This window comes from Perissodus microlepis, chromosome 20 (genome assembly GCF_051167445.1).
Source record: "Perissodus microlepis isolate ML-2025 ecotype Zambia chromosome 20, ASM5116744v1, whole genome shotgun sequence".
In the NCBI taxonomy this organism is placed as follows: Eukaryota; Metazoa; Chordata; class Actinopteri; order Cichliformes; family Cichlidae; genus Perissodus; species Perissodus microlepis.
Window position 1 is genome coordinate 15,760,232 of NC_140480.1, and position 16,661 is coordinate 15,776,892.

At 37.9% G+C, this 16,661-nt stretch overlaps 1 protein-coding gene across 2 annotated transcripts in view; it reads left to right on the forward strand.

The window, feature by feature from the left end:
• The window catches only part of LOC146364316 (collagen alpha-1(XX) chain-like), a 34,262-nt gene continuing 17,601 nt past the window's right edge, over nucleotides 1-16,661 (forward strand). For both annotated transcript variants that reach the window (XM_084916644.1, XM_084916645.1), the window contains exons 1-9: nucleotides 1-156; nucleotides 4,688-4,796; nucleotides 6,317-6,421; nucleotides 9,353-9,496; nucleotides 12,111-12,290; nucleotides 13,572-13,757; nucleotides 14,182-14,349; nucleotides 16,220-16,339; nucleotides 16,413-16,577. In XM_084916644.1, the coding sequence (XP_084772770.1) occupies nucleotides 97-156; nucleotides 4,688-4,796; nucleotides 6,317-6,421; nucleotides 9,353-9,496; nucleotides 12,111-12,290; nucleotides 13,572-13,757; nucleotides 14,182-14,349; nucleotides 16,220-16,339; nucleotides 16,413-16,577 (1,237 nt within the window). In that variant the 5' untranslated portion in view covers nucleotides 1-96. The remainder of the gene's footprint in view (nucleotides 157-4,687; nucleotides 4,797-6,316; nucleotides 6,422-9,352; nucleotides 9,497-12,110; nucleotides 12,291-13,571; nucleotides 13,758-14,181; nucleotides 14,350-16,219; nucleotides 16,340-16,412; nucleotides 16,578-16,661) is intronic.

The window sequence follows — 16,661 nt, forward strand, 5'->3', positions numbered from 1 at the left end:
CAGCAGGAGGGCCTTGCTTCTCAGATTTCACCCTGAAACGTTCAGATACGACCTGTTGAGAGGAAGCAGGCTTCAGAGTGGAGCAGAAACCTGCGCATGTTGACATCCCGCCTCTGGAATGCAGTGCGGAATAAACTGGACTCACCGAACCGCCAGGTAAGAGCTCACCTGGCCGCTCTGAGAGCGACCGTGTTAGAAAACGGCCAAGTGCGTTTGTGTCGGTGTTCTTTTTATTCATTCCGAGGTGTTAGATGAATGACCTACTGTAGCCTGTACTTACGATGCAGTGCATTGTTTCAAGCTGCTGTGAAAAAAACAAACACCTGGACCTGCGAGACACCTACCACACAAAAAGCAAACTTGTGCTACTTTTGTGGTGCTTGACACCAGTTAACGTGTTGCACTGTGCGAGTTATGTGTACATTAAAAACAAGTATCAGTATTTAATTATCAGTCATTTAAACACGAAATACACCTTTATTTTAGATATATCTACGCAGTTATTGGCGTGCTATATTGCGTCAAAACAGCTTCCTCCAGCAGCTAATTTCTTAACAACTTTAAAGAATTCACTTATTTAACATTTTTGTAAAACGTGTGTACATTAAAATAGTTGTCAGTATTTAATTCGATGTAAGTTAAATATATATTAAGCGTTTATTTTAATTATATTCAACAAGCTACAGTTTTATATCCGGTGGTTATTAGCGTGTTCTACTAAGTGCGTCAAAAGCATGTTCCATAATTTAAATTGCTGACTTGTTGTTTCCAGGTGTATTTACCTCATAGCTCTTACCAGCTGTCTTAAAACCTTCTACCTAAGAGGAACCATGACACTGAAATTTGATATCCAGGGTCAAGTGTTGCCACCTGGGTACCTAACAGTTAGCCGGAGTTCAAGCTATTTCGTGATGGTGTCATTTTTTCCTGGTGAGGTCACTCCAAGGGCAATAAAGGCATCCAGAAATGAGTGACTGTATACCCTGTATAAATCCAGTCTTTTAGATTGGATATTTCCTTTTATGTCTTTAACACCAGTGCAATGATTTCTTGTCTTATTATTAAGTAAAAATAATTTGTAGAATAAGCCTGTGGCTTTGGATTCATTCAAGAAAAATGAGTTCAAAGCAAAACTAAAGGACTTCCACAGGAACTGCATAACATTACTACTCCTTTGCTCTCTGTCTGACAGGCACATCAATAAGTGCACAATGTGCCACTCAAGCACTGACTTTGCAACATTCAGGCAAGCAGGCACATGTGAAACATGAGAAAACTATACAAAAACCCCCAATGTAGTTCCATCACATACTTCACACGATTACATCGGGTAGGCATGTTGGAAATGTCTTTTAACCCTCATCGTACTGTCAGGGGCCCGTGCAGACCCCAGAGGTAAAATTTTTTTTTCATATATCAAATGTATTTTCTTTCTTTGTCAGCCAATTAGTTCTTAGTAAAGTGGCATGGACATAGTCATGCCACACATTAAAAGCAGAGCTCATACCGCTGCATGACAATCCCCAGTCTGAGTGGCAACTAAATTAACTTTAGTTATCTCTAGTCATTTGTGCTTCCTGTACAATCATAGTAATTTGTTTCTTTGCACCGCCTGCAGAAAGTCAGGCCGAGCAGACAGGACTGCCCTTTATCACTGATTCATTTCATAATATTTATGCACAGATTTTCTAGGCACAGCCAAGGTAAGGGGGGCGTGGAGGGTTCAGTGGTCTCAGGATATCATCTCGGTTTTCTACGGCTTGGTGCACTGCTACTGGTACACTGGTCTTTATAGTTCAATCTACGTCCCAACCATCACCTGTGGTCGCGAGCTCTGGATAGTGACGGAAAAATGAAATAAAAGCAGAAATGGGTTCCCTCTGAGTCATGTCTAGGCTCTCCCTCAGAGGCAGGATGACGAGCTGAGTCATTAGGGAGGTACAGCCGCTATGCCTCCACATCCAAAGAAGGCCGTTGACGTGAGTTCAGGGATCCTAACCACCTCTTAGGTGAGGACTTTTCTAGAAGGCAGACCCAGGGCTGACCCAGGACATGGTAGAGATTGTTTCTCTGGGTTGGCTGGTTGTGTGTTTATCTGAAGCCTGATTGGTTTCATCATATAAATACAACAGAAATAATGTTTATTTAAAATGATTGAAAACTAAGTGATTCCACACTCAAAAGATCATAAATAAGCTTTTAAGTAACATGAATTACATTTTGGATAAAAGATGCAAGTTGTTTTAAAGAAAAGTACAGATTCTTGTTTTATATAAAATATGCATATTCATTTTTAATTAATTTGAATTAATAATTCTTTTAGATGACAATAACTATATAACTAATCCATGCATGTTAAATATGTCGGTAGGATGAGGGTTAAACTCTCTTCTAATGGTTGCCTGTTGTGCTTGAGACAGGCAAGAAAGTTCAGACAGGAATCCATTAAAATAAGTCTAAAATGCTAACAATGAGTGTTCAGCGCTGTGAAGAAGTATTTGCCACCAGCTTTCCATCCCATGCATCAGATGTAAAACTAACATAACATTTCATAAAAGGTACATTACACCAGCAGTCAAACATGGTGGTGGTAGTTTGATGATCTGGGGTTTAAAGTATGAAAAATGCAACAACAAAAAAAAGGAATCAGGGGGTGGGCAAATACTTTTTCACAGTATTGTATGTCAAATTATTGTTAATATAAATTATTACGGTGAAATCAGTATCTTTGGGTCTCTGTATGTGTGTTGATATTTCTCCTTATCTCTACTTGTGTTTCCATGTCACACTTTAGCCGTGGATAAGCCGAGCTGGAAGGTCTGTGAACTCCAGCTGTGTTAACTGTGTCTTTGTTCAGCCTGTGTTTGTTGAACAGTGTTCTTATTCACAAAGAACAAATGACATTCCTTTCGTCCTTGTTTTCTAAAGATCATCTTCCTACAGTTTTACAGGGTTTTTCAAAATTACAAATTCTAGTAAGATTTTTGGGGAACAAAAAAAGCAGACGCTGAAATTCCTAAAGTCTTTGCAGTTTGATCCTGAGCAATATTCTTAAACCTCCCCTTTACATATAAAAGACTCCCTGAGAGGGCTTTTTAGAGCAAATCATGCATGTGACATGCTGCTGGTTGCCTAGCTGGTTGTAAATGTTCTCTCAGTTTTAGTTTAGTTGTTTTGTTTTCTGTTGCCACCCCACCACATTTTTTAAATGTGCTGCTGGCACCAAATTGAAATGAGGACAGATTTTTTAAAAATCAAAAAAACTGAAAAGTACCAATTTAACATTTTTAATCAAAACTAATTTGGCTATTTTTGATTAAAGGCTTTAAACTTTTTAAATTCTTTGTGATTTACATGGTGTCTGAACTTTTCTTTTTTTATGGAAGTGGGATTTAAAAAAATGAGTTTGGTCTTTTAGCTTTGAGCAATAAATTATTGTTCTTAGAAGATTCCAAGACTCCAAATAATGTTCCTTCTTTGGAGTGTAAAAAACACAACATTTGATATATATAAAATAAGTTCAGTCCTGGGATCTAGAATTAGTTGAAGGTGTTTAATGGATGTTGTGTAAAGTGTTAATGGGTCTCAGACAGAAGCATGGTAGGTTTACGGCCTCTTCAAGGGCTGCACGTTTGTTAATATTATAGCCTGGTGTATCATTAGCTGTGTTGAGGTCTGTAATTGGACAAAATCAGGCACATCTGTAGTCTGAGTCAGACATAAAAATTTCCATGGGAAAACTACCTGTTTTTTAATAGCTTTTTTTCCCCATTATGTTGATATGAAAGGTATTCCAAAGTAGAAATATATATTTTAAATGAGCAATACAAATGTAGAATAAGATTTATGACTGGTTCATTTGTTTGATTTATAAATTCTAATCTGATCCACAAATCTTATATTGTGAAATAGAAAATTAAAAAACAAAATCTGAAAAGCTGAAATAATTGAACTCAAAAACACACCATCATGAAAAATTCATTGTTTGTTTATTTTTTTTACATGTTCAGAAGGTCGAGCAGGTCATCTAATAATCAGGAGTTTGGTGGTTTGGTCCCTGGCTGTTCCAGACTGCATACAGACTGTCCCTTGGGCAAGATACTGAACAAGCTGCTGTCTGATGTGTTTATCGGTGTATGAATGTGTGTGACTGTGGGAATGAAGGAAGTTGCATAAAGTGCTTTGAGTGCTCAAAGAGCATAGAAGAGCTCTATATAAGAACAGTCCATTTATCATAGATTATCTAGTGCTGTGTGAATTCCTCTTACCTGTTCTTAGCTGAAGCAGAAACTGTGTGTGGTCTTCTGCTGCTGTAGAACATCTGCTTCAAGGTTCGATATGTACATTTAGGGATGCTCTTCTGCATGCCCTTGTTGTAAAAATCGACTTTATGAGTTACTGTTGCCTTTTTTACCCAAAGAACTGCTGCTCACTGGTTATTTTCTCTTTTCAAACCATTCTCTGTAAACCCAACAACTGTGCCATGGTTAAAGTCACTTAAATCACCTTTCTTTATCATTCTGATGCCTGGTTTGCTGCCAGCTTATTGGGCAGGTTAGATATTTCCGTCAAAAGTCAGTCGAACATGTGTACCTAATGACATGTGTGTGTTTGTGTGTGTGTATGTAAAAATAAGAGCATACATAAATGAAATAATACTGACAGCGTTATTTTTTTATATTTCTAGACTCCACTCATGTCTCCTCACCTCCTTGCTACATCATTGTCATCTTCCTGGTTAATGCCATTTTTCCTGCTCAGTGTCCTGCTGCTGTCTTCTGCTGTCCATGGCCAAGGTATACACAAATATCTAATAATCATTTGACTCTTACCAAGCAAGCTAATAGTGAAGTCGCATTAATATCTTGATGATCTGCTGTGTAGCTTTTGCACATAAATGTCTTGTACCCACAAACTTTGGCATAATGTATCTACTTTGTGTTCTGTAGCATTTACCCACATTTATACAAACAGTTATTCCGACGTTCTATGCATTTGATGTCAGTGCTTTTGAGGCTTTCTGTGTGTCACTGTCATTGTGTATCCACACAGTGACAAGAAAAATCAGGTTGGCACGGATGGCAGAACCTTTTTTAATTGGTACTGTCAGCATACAAATTATCGGGTCAATGATTTTATTTGAATTCAAGCATCAAAACATATTTGCTATGAAGAGAATGATAGCTAGGTCTTTTTCTCTGGAAAAGCAGTCACTCCCAAAACCAAATGAACTGAACTAATGTAACCATATTAGTCATAATCATCCAAAGACTGTGTTTCTCTATAGCACAGTTTTTATTATGCTGAATGTATGTATTTAGTTTGATAATGAACAACTCACCATGTCAAAATGAACATATAAGGACAAACCAATTACTTTGAGGTATTTTTGAGACTTTGCTAGTTTCCGTATTTACTTCATCGTTACTTAATACTACATCCCATAAAAGAAACAATCTGCAAGTCTCAAGGAACTTATTATATTTTGAGTGTTGAACTGGAAATGGTGGGCAAATCCAGCTGTTCTTAGCCCACAAATCTTAGAGCACAATACAGATACTGTATTTGGCTGCATAACTGCCTGTCTGTCTGGAAAAGTTGTTGTTCTTAGTGGATCTGTTAGACCGTGACCCTGTCTCTCTAAATTCCCGTCAGTCCCTATGTGATTCCCTGCCAGACACACATGTAGATGAAGACCCCCCAGTGGCCCCTGGGCCCAGTACACAGTCGCAGACAGAGGCCTTTACATGGATGCTTGCTAGTCAGGAAAGGATCTGTTGAGTGCTGAGGGTCATGTGTTCACACAAGTTATAAAGTTCTGTAATTCATGCTGTTCACGTCTTCTTTACTTCCGTTTTGCATCCCCTCCCCTCCTTCCCCATCTTCCTCTCCATCTATAACCCCACTGCGTAGTAAATACAAAACCCTGTCACAGTGTAACTTTGTGACGTTCCTCTGACACGACCTTTGAACCTGCAGTCTCCAACTGGCGTCCTGTTCCTGTTTCTATGCTAGATGGGAGGACAGGGCATGCTTTGATGGATGCATGATGGAAACATGAAAGACACTGCTTGTTGGGGAAAACTCTGCTGGAAATTATGTAGATGAAGTCAGAACAAGAGATGAATTTGATGTGTTGAGAAGGAAGTGAGAGAATGGGAAGAATGAAGAAAGTTTCACTGCTTGTGTCTTTGATCTTTGAAAAGTCTGCAAATGTCATGTCAACTTTTTCCCTTGACCCAAGTCTTTAACCAGAAAAATGCGCTAAACATTTTAAAGCCAGATATTTTTTATTCTTCTCTTTGTCTCTGTGAAGGTCGTCTTAAGCTGACGGTCCTGTCTGAAGACAGACTGCAGATGAAGTGGAAGGAGGCTGATGGGCCTGTTCAGGGTTACAAGGTCAGAGTGAGACCGATTTCAGGTGAGAGTTCTCCAGCTGTGAAGAAAGTCCTCTGACAGCAGAGTTAGGAGCTCCTCCAATTTGATATACCTACAAAGTCTATCTAAAAGCCTTGCAATGAAATTGAAAGTATGAATCAGGTCTTAGGCTGAAATCACATGTTGTCATCAGAGTAGGAAAAATAAGAAAAACAACAACCTTGGTAGCGTTCACAGGTGGTACCCACTGGTCATCAAGGTTTGGGAGGATTAAGAATCCTCCCAAACCTTGATAGGATTTTCTAAAAGAAGAGAACAAACACCAAAATAGCACTTTTAAGACCAATACCAATATTTGGTGATTTAAAATTATATTGTGAGATTTTTTTTTTTCAGCCACACAAAACGTAAACAGATTTCCCTAACTCATGTAAGTACTCACTAAGATAACAGTACAGTTACAAATACGGTTCTTTTACTCCTACAACTCGTGGATTGTTCATTTACGTTTTGGTTGTGTTGGCAACGCGTGTTGCCAACAGGAAGTTGCAGAGTATCCTCTGGTAGACAAACGGTACAACATCAAAACTCGTAACATGGCTGAATGGTGTTTCTTCTGTCCTTTCTTTGATTTTTATTTATCAGCCACTGTAAATGGTGATTCATCATATTGGCCGATATGTTGGTTGGGCTCTACTGTCAACGAACAGGCACTGCCACTTGATTGATTTAACCCTTTAAAGCCGGTCGGAGCGGGCACGCTCCGTTTTGCATAACTATTTTTAAATCCAGGTAGCACTGCAACCACGTAAGCTAGCGCAATAATTTTTTTTGCATATGAAACCGGAGGAGTTGTACTTACATCTTATGCCATCAGCTTGTCCTAGGTCACAGTTTCCTTCCACATATAGCTTTGCAAAAATTGCATAAAAAGCACTTGCAGCAACAAAAACATAATATTCCAGAAACACGCTTTGCCGTTCCGATCAGCTGTTCATAACACTTCCTACTCCATCAGCGCGAACTATTGCATGTCCGCCATGACCTGCCCGAAACCGGAAGTGACGTCATTTGGCGGAAATGTAGTTTTTTTTACCATCAGGGCCTTATGAGCCTATACTGGTGTTTTTAAAAGTTATGTTTGACTTTATGACTTTCTGTGTCGTTTCTGGGATGCTTAGGACTCAAATTGCACTGCTGGAAATAGTTTATTTTGATGCATATGCTGTTTTTTTTGCAAATTTGCATTATAATATTTATTTTCATTTTTCCTGCAGTATATATAAATTGGTGTATTTCAAAAATAAAACTATGAAGACACTCAAAATAAATTTCCTGTGGTGGGAAACTATTTTGTGCAACTTGTTTGTATTTACAGTTTTCAGGTATAAGCCTCTTAAATTTCTCTAACTAGAAATATATGTTAAAAAAAACAAAAACAATTTTCAATTTTTTGGTAGTTTATTGCACTTTTTTGCAATTTATTTAATTACTATGCACTTAATACATACATATTATTAAAATTTGGGCTGTAATGGTTGTATTGATGTATATCAACTTGAAATGCTCCCAAAAATGGCACTACAACATGTAAAAATATAATATAAGCTTTGGCGGACTTGGTTCTATGATAGGTCTTAGAGGGTTAATAAGAGATTTGTCCTGTATTATTGTGCAGAGGTATTTTAGTATAATGATGCACATCTGGTGTGTGAAGTTTTTGCTTCTCTGATAAATGTTCCAACACCGTTTTGCACATCAAGTAAGGTTGTGTTTGGGAAGCAACAGGAACACACTCAATCCTGAAAATGCTATGTAACATTTTCCTATGGTTTCCAGCAGTACACTCGCTCCCAAGTGTCTCAAATGTATAATAATTATAAGTTTTTAATGACATAATAAACATCATGAAGTTTATTCATAAGCTTTTATTATACCACACATCCCGTCTAGTTTGAAACTGCTTAAAAATGGGTTTGTAAAGTATTCTTTTGCCATCCAGACTGCCAGCTCTCTTGCTTTGCAGGTCATAATTTGGATAAAAATACAGCCCATTCTCCTCCCCTCTATCTCCACATCTGTGATTTTTCCTAACCATTGTTTTCTCTTTGTTGGCATTTTAGCTCCCATTCCACACAGCGCAGCTAAGTCTAGGCAGGTCTAAGAGAGAGACAGAGATGAACTTAAAAGAAGAAGTTAATGCAGCACTTTTGTAGTGTGTTTAAAGTTGTAGGATGCCAGTAAGAGAATGAAAAGGTGGTGCTGACAGGATTAAAGAGGTAAGGCTGTCCAATTCTGGCAAAGTCATTACAAAGAAGTGCCCAGACGTTCAACAGGTATCTGGAATTTGAAGGATCAGATGAAAATGCACCGTGTGTAAAAGTTAGTTTTTTAGATCAGATGAAGAAAAAGTAGGAACTGTTGGTTGTTCAAAAGACCCTTGAAGATTTAGTCCTGGTCTTTTTTGGTTTTTGTTCCAGAAAAATATGGCAGTGGTATGAAGTTTTGTTCACTGATTTATTGCTTACTTAATAACTTCAGCAATAACAATATACTGCCTAGTTTTGCATGATCCAGTAAATTATATTATATAAAATATAATATAGAAGTAAAAATGTTGACCTCGTATGTGAGAAGAAGTCAAAGTTTTGACTTACGAAGGCAAACAAAGGAGTAATGTCAAAATTGCAGAGCTGGTAAGTTTTTGAGCTCACATGTTTCTAAAATTTGAAATCAGTAATTTGTATATGAACTTTCTAAGTTAATACATCACAATTTTAATTCATTAATGACTATTTATCTCCAGAAACATGCTTCACAAATAGTTGCCGGTTTCTATTATGTTTCCTGTTGAATTCAAGCATAATTCAAGTTATGCAAACTCTGTCTTCAATGTCACACAGTGATGTGTTTTTATATAATTCGCTTTGCATATATAGAAAGATTAGTCACCCCAAATGCTTGTTTTTTCCAGAGGTGCCACAGCCAGAGCTCATGTTGACTACCACCCGGGGCCGGGCAACAGTGGCAGGTCTGGACTCCAGTCAGGAATATTACCTCCAGGTCCTTGTGCTCAATGGGACGACAGAGAAACTTCTTGCAAAGAGACGATTCACAAGTAAGAAAGACAGCAGGGTTGATCGGAGAAATGGAGACAATTTAAAATCGTCTGTCTGTTGTGAGACTACATATTTATATACTCGTTTTATATATAAACTAAGTTTCCTACTTACAGTGTAAGTAAGAAGCTTTTTGTATGTTGAACAGAGATAGTAGTAGGAGATAATAAATATATTTGAGTTGTTGAGAGTAATCAAGAGGTTCATGTAGATTGTATACATGTATATATGTTTAAATGAGTGACAACTGTCATCTTATATAATATTCTGAAGATCTTTTTTTTTTACACATGCAAGCCCATAACCTCACACTCACACTGGCTGAGTACTAATATTACCAGTTGGATTACATGCTTGGATTGAGTGTTTCTCCAGGATTGTAAATTCGCCTTCTGACACAAACTTACTGGTAACGTTACAGTCGATGATGGCTTTCTGGGCCAAAGAGCCTCACACAGTCACCCACACTGCGTGACTGTGTTTAAGCAGGAGCAGCTTGCAGGGAGGAGAGCAGATTTAATTTAGTTTAATTCCTAATGACAGAAATAGCAGGATTCATTTTAATGAAGGGTCACTTGTGTTTGGAGGCTTAGACTCGGGCATTGTAGCCCGTTGGGTTGTTTTCCTCCCCAGTTTGTGAGTCCCTTTCACAGTCGACATATTGTAAAGTTGTAAATGATTCTCTCATGTGATTGTGTTATATTTTCATGTAGCCTCTGGCTGCTTGCAAAGGATGAAAGAAGTATTAGATTACTGTGTCGAGGTAAGCGTGTCCAGGCAGGCCAGAAAATGCCTCAACTTGGAAATTCGGAACGCCGGCTGCCATGTTGGAATGATGGCAGTCTGGGAATTCTTTCCTGATGTGTCTTCATCTTATTTTAACTCCCTCAGGGTCCCTTACTTATTTAATACTGTTACTGTGTCAAGGCAATTCTTACTTTTCATCCTCATTTGCAGCTCTTAATAACCCATTTTGTATTCACAATATAACATAGAAAACATAATAAATGTTTAACTGAGAATTTTTGTCCCTTAATTCCAGACAAAGATATGCTAAAAAGACTTTTGGAGATCTTACAGTTTTTTCTCCTTTTGTGTTTGCATATGAATTAAAGCAACTTTTAGCACAGTGAATAACCTGAGACACAAGTGACTACAGTGGGCTCATAAAGGTTCTTTGACCTTTAACCATGAGTCTAGTCTAGAGTAGTTTGAGTTGTAGTCACATGTGTAATCCATTGTACCACTAACTGCATGTGCTGCAAAATCCACACAAGATCTATTGGTGATTCCTGAATGGTGTGTGCTAAAGTTTACTCAACTTTCAAGGATGTGTTATTGACCAGTGCTGTGTATGCTCTTCAGTGATAGACGTCATAAAGGTTAAGAACTGTGTCGGGGTGGTTACTCAAAAAACTTGTCTATTACACATTACTTGTTACTTTTCTTAAAAATAATGCAGTACCTTACTTGATTACTTGCCTGAAAAAAGTAATTTGTTCCACTACTTATTAATTAGTTTAAAAATGACCTAAAACACTGTCACATAGTTACCATTAACAATAGAAACCTTAAAGTCCCAAACACCAACACAAATCCCTATCCTAATGAAGACACACATACAATCTGACTTTCATGTGTGAACACAAAGCTGACAGCACAAAACAAAGCTGAAAACCAGCTGACACTTCAAAGTGATTGTCATGGTGATTCTACTTTAGAAGCATGAACAGGCAGAAGTGCAGGCTGCAGGTTGACTGCTCATCAGTCTGTTGAAGTTTGGGGTCTGGCTGCTGGGCTGGGATCAGCATACACTAACCTTTATCTTCACTCTGGATTCTTGGCTATCTTTGTGTTAGCATGTTTTCTGTGCAGATGCTGCCAAAAAGCTGATGTTGTGTTTGCAGCATGACGTGGTTGTTTCTGTCCTGGACGTTGTTACTGCTTTACTATCATGTTCCTGTGAATTTATGCAATAATATTCAAATTAATTTTCATATTGACAATAAAAACATGTAAACTCCTTTGTGACTTGCTCGTGCTGGAAACTAACAGCAAATAATGAGATTGGGCATGTTTTGGCAAAGTGACTGTTGTTCTTTTAGAGATATTTGTAAAGGTTTTTAGAGCTAACTAGGAGTTGAACCTAGAATCTCCTCATCTGTAGTCAGGCACATTATCCAGTGCACTTCTAGGTCCATGCGTTATAAAAGCCACTTAAGATCTTTTGGGATTTTCTGATGTATGTCAAAATGTTATGACTAACACACTAGTTATGTTATTTGCACTAGGGTTGTTAGGGCCACCATGCCGAATACTAACATTTATATAATCATAGAAACTTGTTTTCCTCAGCAGGCTGTTGTTTTGATGTTTGAGCTTTAAATATTAAACTTGTCACATTATCTGTAAGACTATTGTGGATTTACTCTTTTTTGTGTTCTGTGTACATCAATTTTTAAAAGCCATTTCTGCCAGTAGAAATATAACTGACCTTCATATAAACTGACAAATTAGTTCAATTAAATTATATATATATATATATATATATATATATATATATATATATATATATATATATCTATACAGATGATCAACATTTCTCTCTTCTAGTGCAGACTCTGCGGGAGGAGGAGATGATCCGCAGTGGCACCAGAGAGCACAGGAAGAAGTTGTTGCCAGGTGGGTCAGGATTAGGAGAACTGGAAGATGCAACAGAGGCTCTGCTGGATGTACCAACAGTTCTGTATCCAGAACCTACGACCACCACTCCTGCCTCTGCCAGTACTACAGGTAGTTTATGGTGTTAGATAGCATTAAATATGAAATACAATATTATTGTTGACAATTTTAGACTCTCATGTTTTCCCTTGATGCTAACCTTTTAAGCAGCAACATATTATAAAATGGGTTGCTATGGTCACAAGGGATAGTAGTGACCACTATATCACAGCCACTAGTTTATTGAATATTGTGCTTGCTCCAGTGTAATCCTTTATTAGTTTCCTAAATAATGGCGTGTGAAGCAACTTAGGTTCCATGGATATTTATCTAGCTCTGTACACCATGTACAGAGAGGGCGCCAACTATGAAAAGAGGCCCCTGCTCCAAAACTGACACCTTGAGCATTGACTGAGATTTGTAGCTTCCCATATGGACAACTCAAATGCCCTCTAGAAAAAGGTTTTACTGTCAAAAACTTTGAAAAAATCTCGAAAATCCCAAATAAATTCTAACTTGTGCACTCAGTAATTAAAGTAATGAATTCATTCATTAGTTAATTCATTTAATTGATTAATTATTATTTTAGTAATTGAGGATGGGAAGAAAAATTAACCCCAAATTGACATTCATGCCCATGATGAGTGTATATAAGCTTGTGACCATAACTCTATATTAAAAAAATAGTGAGTCCTGTATTTAAACGTTTTTTGGGGGGTTAAGGTGTTTTCTGACAGCTCTTAGTGACAAAGCCACACAAAACAAAAACATAGAGCACACAACATGTTCTTGCCACGATTGGTTAGTTTGAGACATGTTATTATTCATCAGAATAATAGATCTCTGAATACTACGTGCTTTGCTGATGATATTAGTGTTTTGGGTAAAAGTTACCACAAAACAACACAAAGCAGAATAAGGACACAGCCAGTGGCGTGATCAGATAGGACACATACATTTTGTCTCTTTCATGGATAATGCTTACAAAGCTGACTTGAGTTAGCAACAAGCTCACATAATCTGAGCCATAGTCATACATATTTTCTTTTGCACTACATTGGCTGCTGGCAACTATTCACTCCCACACAGTTTCATAAACAAGTCAAAATACTTACTGGGGAAAACTGTGGACTTTTTTCTGACTTTATCAAATGTTTATCATGAAATGAAAATGTTTATTTGTTAACAGCTAAAGAAGGTTTTCTCTCACTTTCCCTTTGATGCTTACGAGCTCAGACTAATCTAAAGTCATCAGATTTCTTGTCATGCACAGCCTCATCTGGTCCCCTAAACAATTTTGGCTTATCTTACTGTAACCCCACCCAAGTGGTTACTATTACCTCTCTTCTCCAGAGCCTCCAGCTACAGATACCCCCTCTGAACTCCCAGATAAGACCCCTGAGAAAAGTGGCAAAGAGAAGAGGAAGAAGAAGAAAGAGCGGGATCGTTCCAAGATGGAGAACAAGGAGGAGCAGGGAACAACACAGGGTAAACCAGCTCAGGAGAAACCCCGAAAGAGCCCATTTCCCACCCAGCCAGGTACCGATAAACAGTGCTCTCCAGTGTTACATAAACCTGACAGAATCTCCAATCACAATAGCAGTGATCACCCATTTTAAACTAAAGTAATGTCTGGCCTCCACCAGCTTCCTTTTCTTGTAACTTAACAGTAAGTGTTTGAAATGTGATGACAGTGTTTACAGGGGGGAGGGACAGCTAAGCGATAATGACAGACCATTCTGTTTGGCTACAGGACATTTGTTTCGCCTCTCTCCTTTATAATCGAAGGAAAGAAACAGACGTTCACATGCATGAAAGCTCACTCCTGCATCTGTGCACCATGTCGACACATGTACACAATAGTTAGACGCCTTCACGTTAAAAACAGTTTTGGTGCCATCTGTTTCCTCATTTAAAGTACGTGTGATCTTTACATCCTTTGCTTCTTGTGTTATTTATTAAGGCATGTCTTCAAGGAAACCATTTGAATGTGCGAGCGATGCAGCTGCAGACATCGTGTTGTTGGTGGACGGCTCCTGGAGCATCGGACGCATTAACTTCAGACGTGTCCGAGACTTCTTGGAGGGCCTAGTGACACCTTTCCACATTGGACCGAATCACGTTCAGATCGGTGAGAAACAGAGCGTGGAGTATGGTGATGAAAACATTTCTTATCACTAACATTGTGAAAGTCATAGTAGATTTCAAATAGAAGTATTGCCACACTGTAGATGTCCTGACATCATCATTCACACTTTTGCAGGAGTATTGACATGACTCTGTTTCTCTTTTTGCTTTGCTCATTACATTTCTGGCCTTCTGGTTGTTATTGTAGGTTATTGCAATACTCACAGATTTACTACTGTCACTGTTGCTCACAGATAATTTACTACTACATAATTTTATAATTCATGTTTATACTTTGTAAAAAATATAAATTATACACAGTCAAATGTAATCTATTGCAGTTAAGAGAGATAAAAATTGTAATCTGTTGTCATCAGCACACATAACATTTTATATACTTTATGATGTATTTTCCAGCTACTTTTGTTATTTGATTGGTTTCATTACTGATCCCTGATCCTGAACCTGTTCACAGTCTCAGGGCAACAAATACACACAAATGTTTGTATTCTTTAGCGTGGGCCTACAGCTTTCTCATTTAATCCAAAGCGCCTGTTTTCCTAAATGAATTAGATTTGGTACGTATACTTAACCAAACAGCTCGCAAAAGTTAACAAGTCAAAGAACGATTCATAGACTAGGTTCATAGTGTTTCCTTTAACATAGTTATTTTAAGCATATATTACAATGTGAGCCATGAATAATAAATAGCTGTTACAGTAACTGCTATTGAGCCATCATGTGACATTTATTGCTGCACTGCACAGTCTTTATTAAAGTTTTATAGTTATATGTTGAAATGTTACTGTAGCCATCCAGGTATTGTTTACATTGTTTACAAATCAGCTATTAACCATTTTATAAAGGTTATTAGTCAGTATTTCATAGATTATTAATAGTAATAAACTATTAACTAACAGTGACTTGAATACGAATTAACTGTTTATTATTAATGGTCTATATAAAGTTTCCATCCTACATTTCTCAAAGTCCGTTTGCGATATTTTATATCTGACCATCATGTGGGAAGAGGCTGACCAGGAGAACGGGGTTATATAATGTGCCCACATGGCAGCCAAGGCTCGCTGCTCCTCCCTGTTAGTGGTTAGTGTATGGGCTGCTATGTGTCATGTTACTAGTTTATTTTCATCCTTTGTGAACATTTATGAATTCAATTTTTTGGTCCAGAAATCACCCAACTAATGTTACATGTGTTTATTTGTTTAGATAAAATAAGTTCTACCATGTTTCATACAAACGAAATATCCATCTATCCATTCATCTTCTTCACCTGCTAATAGTCAAGGTCACAGATATAATACAGATACTTTCTTTTAGTCGTGTGAAGGGAACCCGCAAAGTAAGAATTTCATTGCTCTGCATAACCATTTGTGTTTTGCGGTGTACATGACAATAAACATCTTGAATAAGTCCTGCTGTGATAGGATGAGAGACTGGGGACACTGTGAACAGGCTGCTAGGCTATCACAGGGCTCAAACAGAGACAAGTCAAATCAATATTTGGCTTGTTCCCATTTGTGCATTAAGTTATTAAAATATCGACTTTTACTTACCATGCCAAGGTTTCATGTCATCATCCCCTGATGTTTGCAACACTTTATCATATTGAGCTGCCTTCATATAAGGTGCAACAACACTGTTTACACCCATTATTTCCATAAAAAATGCTGTAAAACCAGCATCATAAACAACCTTTTGTTGTTTATGAGGTGACAACAAAAGGTAAGGACAATTAAAGCACAGACATATTGAAATGGATCACTCAGAGAAGAACTTAACGGTCTTTTTGATTCTGTCTGTTATGAACTAACATAGATGATAAAATCATGTATAATTTAGAATCTTTGTCTTAGGACTGACACAGTACAGTGGAGACCCACGCACAGAATGGCACCTTAACAACTTCACCTCTAAAGAGCAGCTGTTGGAGGCAGTGAGGAACTTCAGATATAAGGGAGGAAACACATTTACAGGTACACACTCAGCTGATGCTGTTTGATACTGCATGTGTACCGTGCATTTGTCAGTGTCTAACCATGTCTCCAGGTCAGGCACTACTCCACGTCATGGAGGAGAACATGAGGTCCAATGCGGGTGCAAGATCTGACACTCCGTTTTTTCTGGTGTTGTTGACTGATGGGAAATCTCAGGATGATGCCATTGCTGCAGCCAACCGGCTGAAAAATGCAGGCATTGAAATCATCGCTGTCGGTAAGATGGGCAAGTAGAGCAGGTCAAGTGATTTCCTTTTTTCAATTTAGCCTTTAGACTAGATTCAGAGGGGGTTCCACTACT